A 9,183-nucleotide genomic window follows, 5' to 3' on the forward strand; every position below is an offset into this window, starting at 1 on the left:
ATCTACCTTGCTTACTTGTGCCGTGTGGTTCCCGGCACTTTAGAATAGGTCCACTCTATTCCTTTCCCATGGATGTCGTAAAATACGACTTAAGGAATAGGCACATACATCTGGTGCAGCTATTACCATTATCGACTATGAGTTAGATTTCCCTGTTCCCGCGCAGAGGTCAGACGGGCGTCGCTTCGCGTAAAGACCTGACTTACCCAATCCAGAATCATGGTCAAAAGGTGAAACCCAGTCTCCAGGAAGATGGAGATCGCCAGGAGGAAGTAGAGAATACTTAGTAAGTATTATAACCAGGGTTTTACCTAGGTGTACTAATCTAATAAGTACTATTGTACGAGTACAATCTATGAATTGTAGGAACTACATAATACTCGTATAACAAGGTCTAATCTTCCGAAGTAGGAAATTGTAGCGCTTGCGGGTCTTATAGGTTATGTATGTAATCCGTGGCGGTACGCTAGTCCACATCCATAGTATTAATAATGAGAGCAGATTTGCATGTTTGTAACGAATAATAAACTTAAATATTACTGGAATGATTTTCACCAAATTTGGCACAAATATAGAATAGACTTTCCGTATTTACATAGGCTACGTAGCGAAGCCCGCCGCAAAATCTTGTATATTATATTTTAACTTGTAAAGTACAAAGAAAATAAAACATTTTACGATATTTATAAAATACTCTTAATTTAAACAAAACTAAACACCAACAATAAATTTATCAGTTTTGTACATTTCATAAGCAAACTCTTCGTCGTGTGTCGGATCGAACTCCAAGCCTGAAACAATAAGAACAATGTTACCAGGAAAACTATGTACTCGTACTTACTTAGATACAAATTACAATTTCTTATATATGTACCTACTTGGATTCCAACTATTTGATTTTCCATTAGTCTTTCAACAGAAGCCAAAAATGTGATTTTTACCATTTCCATCTTGACTGTCTGTTTGTCCGTCACGTTACGCGAAAACTATTGTTCCGATAAGAATGCGGTTTTCTCAGATGTATTAGTGTGGTTCAACTTAAAAACTAGTTTACAAAAATTTCTTCCCCGTGCCTTTAAGGGAGTAATTCACCCTTTTGTTTTTTTATTTATTATTAAAATCTCATATTTATCAATTAATCTGAACAATGTATTCTCAGGTCCATATTTCTATTTTTAGTTTGGATAGTTGTGGAGTTGACGTTGTTGAAGAAAATGCTGCAGTACAGTTTGTTATCGCTTCTTCGGCACTGATGCTTTGGAAGCGGCAGTAAACTTAGTTTTAAGTAAATTAACTTTACGTCAAGCAATGTCGTGAAACCAAAAGATTACAATTATTAAGTAATATGAATTGTCCTATAATAATGAATAAAGATTTTGAATTTGAAATTGTATCGAGATTGTCAGTGAAGTTTTATGGCAAACGAAGATGCGTGCAACAGGTAGTTATAAAAATATATCTACCAGATCAAGTGACATCGATGTTATAATACACATCACGTTAACATAACCGATTCTGGATCTATAATGTTGGGTTGTAAAGTTTTGATTAATTTATGAATAAATAATTGAGAATTGACAAACACACAAATATTTTGTATCACTTACTATTTTTATTGCGAAACGCGACAAACTGAGGATAAACAATATTTCTATTCTATCTCTTCAACGCACCTGATGAAAAATATAATATTTTATTTTTTTATTGACTTATTTATTTGCGTTCAACATTAAAATTATAAATATTCTAAGTGCAGCCTGGGAGGCATATTGGTCATGATAGGTTCTTTTCCTCAAGGCAGATTGATCAAGTCGAAAAATCTTATCATATTTTTACTATATCGCAAGTGCTACTAACATGCTATCGTTTGATGAAAGGTAAAACACGATAAATAACTTACCAACATATTCAATTTCTAAGTCAAACTTTCCGGGTATCTTGTCACCGCAAGCAATACCAAAATGTGTGATTCTGTCGAGCCGCATCCTACTCTGCTTGTCTTGCAAACGACCCTTCGACCCCAGAACAAATTTTGAAAACGGTATCTGAAACAGAAATAATAATTGCCATGTCTGTTATATTAGTGGCTGCGTAAATAATTATTTTCTTCATATACAATCTTTTTATTGCACCACAATAAATTCATATGTATGTAAAACATTGCAGCAAAAGGAGACTATCATTTAACTACGACATAAAAGCTAGTCCGAACTTGTTGCGGCATTCGCCATTAAAAAGTTATCTACTCATTTCTGAGTTATACACATTGTGTCTGCTCTTTGAATAAAGTAAAACATTTTGAAGAAACCTGCACATTCAGGTAAGACCATAATCCAACATGGATAAGGTTCTCCAACAAAGATCAAACGGGATAAAAGTAGCTTCATAGAAAAACTTGACTTGCCTTATTCAGAATCGTAGTCACAAGCGGCTCTTCTCCATACCTAGAGGCATTTCCTAGAATCCGGTTATATTTTACCTACCGATTGGTACACAATGAATATTCTCATTAAAAATATACTACCTTAGTTAATTGCCAATAGGGTCCTCCTCTTGTATACAGCACATAATGGTAAATATCGTTCCAGGTTATATCATAGTACCCTTCGCAAGATATGTTCAGTAAATAAGACCTGCCGTCGCCACGTATTTTCAGGACCAGCGTATTGTACAAATTCCAGTCGTAAGTAGATTCACGTTTGAAGGATTTCTGAAAATTACAAATAATTAGCCTTAGATGTCTGAATTTCAATTCCATCTAGCTATCCAGCTAAGGCATTTGAATATTGTATTAGTTGACTATTGGCTCGGTTCTGTTTACGGTCTACCCCAAAACCATGGGACATGACGATCCAATATGGGTTAAAATCTTCTGTGAAGGTTTCGAACGTCCGATGTCGCTTTGTGTAAAAACCTGACTTACCCAATCCAGGATCAAGTTCAACAGGGGCACCCTAGGCTCCTTCGCAGTCAGGTGAGGATATAACGGATTAACACCAGGAGGATGTAGAAATTAATTATTATAAGGCATATAATAAATCGTCTATACAGCGACTTTCTTATAACATACTAGAGGCCGCCCGCGACTTCGTCCGCATGGAAACCCTATCAATCCCGCGGGAACTCTGGGATAAAAAGTAGCCTATGTGTTATTCTGGGTCTTCAGCTACCTACATACCAAATTTCATGGTAATCGGTTCAGTAGTTTTTGCGTGAAAGAGTAACAAACATCCATACAAACTTTCGCCTTTATAATAGTAGTAGGATAGTCAACTCTATAACCTTTGCGGGGTAGACAGAGTCAAAAATAAAATAAAATAAAATAAATCTTGAAACGACTGCAAGGCCACGTTCACCTGTACGGTTTAACGATGGAATTGAGATTCAAATAGTGACAGGTTGCTAGCCCATCGCTTACAAGTAGAATACCAAGTTTATTAGCCTTTCCCTTATTCGCCTTTTATGAAATCCATGTGAAGATAAAGGGTCCTTTTCTAAAGTGCCGGGAACCACACGGTTATTGCAGTTCTTACCCGAATACGAGCAGACCTCATGGCGCAGTACCCAGCCTTCTTTATGCGGCCGTCCTTAGGTACGCGAAGATCCAGGTTCCCGTGGAAACGAGCCCGTCCCGCGCTGCTCATCTCCAACTTGCACGAGCTGTAACCCTCATTATGATCGCTGTCACTGGTAGTCACAAACTTCTCTAGCACTTCCGGCTTGTTAAAACACCATATTAGGTCGGTTTCGCCTGGAAGAAATAAAAAATATTGTACTTCATCATAAACTCACTAAAGTTCACTGCAAATTGATCTTTATTACGGCGCGATAGAGTTCTATGAAAGGTAACTTGAATGTGGTCGATTCATTGTGGTAATAGAATCAAAAATTAGTTAGATATACGTACCTCAGGGTGATTGTTTATAGTGCAAAACATATAAAGTTACGAAGTGAAATATATGTGGCTTTTGACGATTCGACGTCTAATTAAATTGTGAATATAATAACTGACTGATGTTATTGAGAGTATTGAAAAAAAAATCGAAAGGAGGGATAAAAATATGGATAATATGATCTGTAAGTATGTAAACACGAAAATTATTGCTCCGATTTGAATGCAATTTTCACAATGTGTTTGGCTCGTCCAATTTAAAAACTTACAACATGGTACATTATAGAAAAATTCCTCCCCCCGCCCCTCTCAGAGGGCAATACGTGGGGTTATATTTTTCTTTTGAGTTTGTCAGTAAACAAAGGTGCGGGCTAGATCAGAATAAAAATAATAGTTAATCCTATATAGGTAAGTACTTTATTTATAAATCGCAGTCTAAACAAAGCAGAGAAAGTAAACGCTCCAACACTCATGATAACAACCAAAGTATAAAATATATGGCAAAGATCAGAAAATCAGATATCTAAGTAAACTGTACTGTAAGTTTTGTACATACATAATAATGAACATGATAGCAACTAGTATTTCTGAATAATACAATATTACAAATCTGTAGATTTGCAAATCAATTAACCCTAATGAAGTCAAAAATTTATGAAGCAAAAAAGTATAAAAATGCAATTTTGACTCCTAGGTTTGTTTTGTCAATTTAATTTTTCTTATAAATGAACAGTGAATTTACAATGGTCTTTAAATAAAGTCATTATTATTATATTCATTTGAAGTTTTGGATTGACAATTATTTACTACACATGATAATGTGGTCCATAATAATAAAAGATATAGGATTTAGACAAAATTAAAACACTGTTAAATACTGATAATGAGAATATATCAAGAAATGAATAGTTAATATATAAAATCAGATCTCCTTTCCTTGTAAATTTTTCAACAAAGTGAAATCGAATAGATGGTCAAAATTTATAATTCCAAGATCATTGCTATACAAAATAAAGCATTATTGCTTTCAGAATTCAAAATCTTTCAACAGTAGTAATGGGTTATCAATACAAATAAAATGGCAACAGAATCTAAAATTTTCAAAAATGTCAATGTATAAAATCAAACACAAACAATACTAAAAACTAAAATGTTGAATAGAGTTGCTTTCATCACAGGAAAATTTATGACAATATTGGACAGTAACGATTCCAAATAATGTCAGAAAGAAGCACCAAGCATAAGAACCTAGTTACGGAGGGAGCTGTTCAACGGACTTCATTAATCAACTGATCACATATCCTAGTCAACTCTTCATTGTCTCTAGTTTTCTGCGCAAGAGACTCTTGCAGAGATGCAATAGTAATTTCATGCTTTTTGATAGTAGCATTGAGCTTTGTGATCTCAACATTGTGGTTCTTTTTAATGCTATCCAGGGTTTCATTTGCCTTAGACAGACTATCCGATGTAACCTCCTTTATATTGTTATAGAGCACTTCATACTTTTTCATACCAATTTCATATTCTGATATCTTTTGCTCAAACAATTTCTCCCTTTCTTTGACCTCTACTATCAAACTTTTACACTTTTCATATTTAGCTAACAGATCATTAAAGGAACTCTCCATGCTCGTGAGGTGATTCAAAGCCTGATCTCTCTCTGACTCTAACTTTTCCTGCATTTCTTGAGACTGGAGTTTGTCCCGCTGCTGCTCACATATTAAAGATGAAATAGTTTTTTCATACTCCTCCATAACAATACTCATTTGTTTGTTACTCATTATCTTGTCATTGATTTGCTGCATCAACCTATTCTCTTTCTCCTGTAAGCTATCTCTTTCGTCAGTCAATTTCTTAACTTTGGCTTCCAAATCTTCTGTGACTCGGGAATATTTGTATTCCATGTCTTGTAATGTTGATCTTAATTCCCTGTTTTCCTGTCTTAGTTGTAACACTTCTTGGTCTTGTCTCTGGAGAATGGTTCTTAAGGTTTGAAGGCGATCAACATCTTGAGTACTGTAATTACTGAAGCGAGGACTGCGAGGTGCGGCAGTGGGTGGTGTGCTACCCGAAATACTTATCAATCTCTCTGTGGCTACTTGAGTTGGGGTCAAAATCGCGGAAACGCTACGCATCAATGCTGGAGTTGATCGTGTCTGAGCAGAACTTTGTTTAGGTGCATCACAGTTTACAACTGGTGGTACTACTTGCATTGGTTTATCCTTAGTAGATAACAGGATTGATCCAGTTGATTGAGAGTGTTTCGGGGAAGCTACATGGTTGTCAACAAATACTGAAGCTGCACTGCCAGTTTCATATCCAACATCCACTTCAGAGTCCCCAGTTGACTCAGTATTTGGTGACTCTGTGTTTATCAGTTTTTGTCTAGCATACAGCGGATCAAACTTCACAAACAAGCTCTCCTTGCCGCGGTCGATTTGGTTGTGATTGCGATTAGACTCGGCACACTTGACAAGGTAGTCCAAACTAGTTGCATCTATGAACATATCGTCGTAAGCCGGAACTTCTTGCATAGTCACATCACATATGCTATCGTACCCTGTGAGGAAATCTTCAGTTACGTCAGGTTGCCGAGATACATCGGCGGATGATTTTTTTGGCGATAAAGCCATGAGATCCCCCATTGATGAAGCTGGGGTTATAAAACTATCGTCTGAGGCAGCAGCACTTCCTCTGGAAGACAACATAATTTCCGGACTTATTTTCTCACTACTTGAATCGCCGCGACCGAGAAAATTTTGAAATTTTTGATAGATATTCTTTAAATTACTCGACTCATTAGGCGTAGAACTCGTATTCAAAATATTTGAAAACATTCGCTTCAGATTATCCCGAGGGGACTTTCGACGTTAATATCACCGAACTAATAAAAACTACTCTTTTGTGCTATTTTAGTGCTACTCAAATAAAAACAAAACAGTAGAAAGCAAAGAATTAAAAATATGTTCAACGACAACGACTGGTAGATAACGGACGTAAATTCGAAAACAAGTCAAATGTCAAAGTCAAAAAAAAAAACTGACGTAATGTTGGCTTAATCCAATCCAGCCGAGCAGATTCAGTCGATCGATTATATACATAATCCTTTGGACTTGGACTTTGTGGACCTAGGTTTGACCGACTCAGACAGACAAGATTGTAAGTCTGTAATTAAACTGCGCAGTGCAGCGTGGATAGTTGGTGGTTCAATCTAGTCTGCCTGTGTCGGTCAGACCTTGGTCGGACAAAGTCCGCGGCACGCTGCACGGGATCTTATTGAAAAGAAAAACATTTGTTTGGCGCATAGGCATACGGCGCAAAGAAAATGTAATCACTACGATACGGCGCATATGTAATAAAACATTTATAAGAACATAACGCGTTGCGTATTTATTTTTCACGCTCCCTTTCTTATGTACCTACCATCACTTTGAAATAGCGATTATAATTATGGTGACCATGATTTGTAGCAACAAAAGCCGAAATGGGTGATTTGTAGGCCACTATCATGATTCATGACTACATAACAAAATAATCATATCTTTCACTATCGCGGGATAGACAGCACCACAAAAAGCTAGCTGTAGAATGATGAAATTTTAGCAGGCTAGTAAGAGAAAGGCTAAAAAGGTCATTCCTCATGTACCAGAGTTTTGCATCACTTTTCACAGTGGGTAAGATGTATCTTACTATGTTCTTTACTAACTGGAATCACAAGAAAAAGAATTTCAGTAACTTTTTTGGTGGCCTTAGTTATATAAGAACAAGATTTTCAATTTATTTCTTTCAACGGATTGACTGCCTCCATGAAAATCTTAAAATTCAGGCAAAAAAATCAACTTGGTGCACGGAAGCCAAAGACAGAGTCATGTCATGGAGGGAGCCAATAGGCATATGGTTGTGCTGCAGTAAGAAGATGGCTTTTTTATCAAAGAACTTTTTCCAAAATATTAAATTTTTTTAGTCCAAAACCAGATTAGATCATATTGAGTTGTGGTAAATAACCACAAATAAATTTACAAAATTTTATTGACAAGTTGTCTTTCAGTGCAAAGGTAAGCTTAACAAATAAAATGAAAAAACAGGTGAATGTTATGCTCTAAGGCATTCTTTGCCAGTTGAACCTTTGTCATATACTGTTAACAAATGCAAAATTGTGTTTATATGTTTAGCTCATTGGTTTTATAAATTTTGGTACTGTGTCTGTAGAAAATAAATAATAATCAATAGGTATTTGGTATCTACATAATGTAATCAATGCTGAAGGCAAAAGATATGTAAATTGTTAAACCTCACCTGGTCTTGCAACTAACAAGGGGTCAGTTACAATGAACTCCCTAATTTCTTGTTTCAGTAGTTGGAATTCCTGTTTTATTTCCTTGTAACCTAATTTTATGTGTTCCAATGTAGATACCTCTTTTTCAGTTTTGTAACCACCTTTCCTGTCTCTCTCCCAAAATAGTAAACGCTGTGGAATATGTTGGATACCGGGTTGAACTTGTTTTAAAATAATATTGGAATTATTATGAAAACCCGATAAATTACGAATATTCACGCACAAACTATGCAATATATTTCTCGTATATAACGCCATTGTAAACTTGAGTGCAGTTTAAATAAAATCTTCCATCACTTTTAACATCCAGGTAATAAATTAAACGTTATATTGTTTATCCTAAGTTTAATCATAAAAATACATTAGTTAACCTAAAAACCATAGTCGCTAAAGTTAAGAGTCAATCAAAGTAACAAAAATCAGCTGGTTAATTAAAAAATATTGAAAGTGTACTATTTTGCCACTGCTTATGGTCTTATTTCCTTTGAACTTATCATTATAACGTTCGGTTGAACATGGACAGTATGTTCAGGAGAATTAAAATAATTAATTGTGTGAATTTAATTGCACTGTACTTAATGACGTCTTAATATATAAAGTAAATTCCGTGATTTGCGTGTCTAAGAATACAAGTTTGCAATGAAAATAAAAACTATAGTAAGATATAAAAAAATAACCTTACCACTATAAACTTGCGTACAATGAATTGAAAAACCAGGGATGTACCTAGTCGAAGTTTGGTTTTTTTCATAAAATTCGACAATAGTTTTGGAAAATATAGGTCTCAAATTTTTATGAGACCTTTTACGTAAAATTTGCAAATTTTGTAGAAATTTTTAGGCAGTAACAGTAAAGTCACGAAAATTATAAGTGCTAGGTATGATAACAAAATTATGAAAGCGCTTGATGCGCGCTAGTCTATATCTCACTCTCGATTGTGTTTGTTGATGATTTG

At 35.3% G+C, this 9,183-nt stretch overlaps 2 protein-coding genes across 3 annotated transcripts; both read right to left on the reverse strand.

Moving 5' to 3' along the window:
- Positions 1-680: 680 nt before the first annotated feature.
- On the reverse strand, positions 681-8,813 carry LOC106136184 (complex I intermediate-associated protein 30, mitochondrial). 2 transcript variants are annotated; one of them, XM_013336647.2, is made up of 5 exons: positions 8,189-8,809; positions 3,534-3,751; positions 2,525-2,710; positions 1,901-2,045; positions 681-791 (listed from the first exon to the last, which is right to left on the reverse strand). In XM_013336647.2, the coding sequence occupies exons 1-5, from the start codon at positions 8,484-8,486 to the stop codon at positions 712-714; spliced, it is 927 nt and encodes a 308-aa protein (XP_013192101.1). In that variant the 5' UTR covers positions 8,487-8,809; the 3' UTR covers positions 681-711. The 2 variants fall into 2 exon arrangements, with proteins under 2 accessions (XP_013192101.1, XP_013192102.1); XM_013336648.2 differs by lacking the exon at positions 681-791 and adding an exon at positions 1,642-1,673 and having other exon boundaries at positions 8,189-8,813.
- On the reverse strand, positions 4,287-7,520 carry LOC106136178 (uncharacterized). The gene has a single exon (XM_013336639.2). The coding sequence runs from the start codon at positions 6,727-6,729 to the stop codon at positions 5,161-5,163; it is 1,569 nt and encodes a 522-aa protein (XP_013192093.2). The 5' UTR covers positions 6,730-7,520; the 3' UTR covers positions 4,287-5,160.
- Positions 8,814-9,183: the final 370 nt, after the last annotated feature.

Source organism: Amyelois transitella, chromosome 18 (genome assembly GCF_032362555.1).
Source record: "Amyelois transitella isolate CPQ chromosome 18, ilAmyTran1.1, whole genome shotgun sequence".
NCBI lineage: Eukaryota > Metazoa > Arthropoda > Insecta > Lepidoptera > Pyralidae > Amyelois > Amyelois transitella.

Excerpts from the sequence above, each read along its gene's own strand:
- LOC106136178 (XM_013336639.2), bottom strand. The coding sequence starts at position 6,729 with ATGTTTTCAAATATTTTGAATACGAGTTCTACGCCTAATGAGTCGAGT.
- LOC106136184 (XM_013336647.2), bottom strand. The coding sequence starts at position 8,486 with ATGGCGTTATATACGAGAAATATATTGCATAGTTTGTGCGTGAATATT. Across the intron at positions 3,752-8,188 it reads CTTGTTAGTTGCAAGACCAG|GCGAAACCGACCTAATATGG; the intron begins GTGAGGTTTAAC and ends TATTTCTTCCAG. Across the intron at positions 792-1,900 it reads CTTAGAAATTGAATATGTTG|GCTTGGAGTTCGATCCGACA; the intron begins GTAAGTTATTTA and ends TTATTGTTTCAG.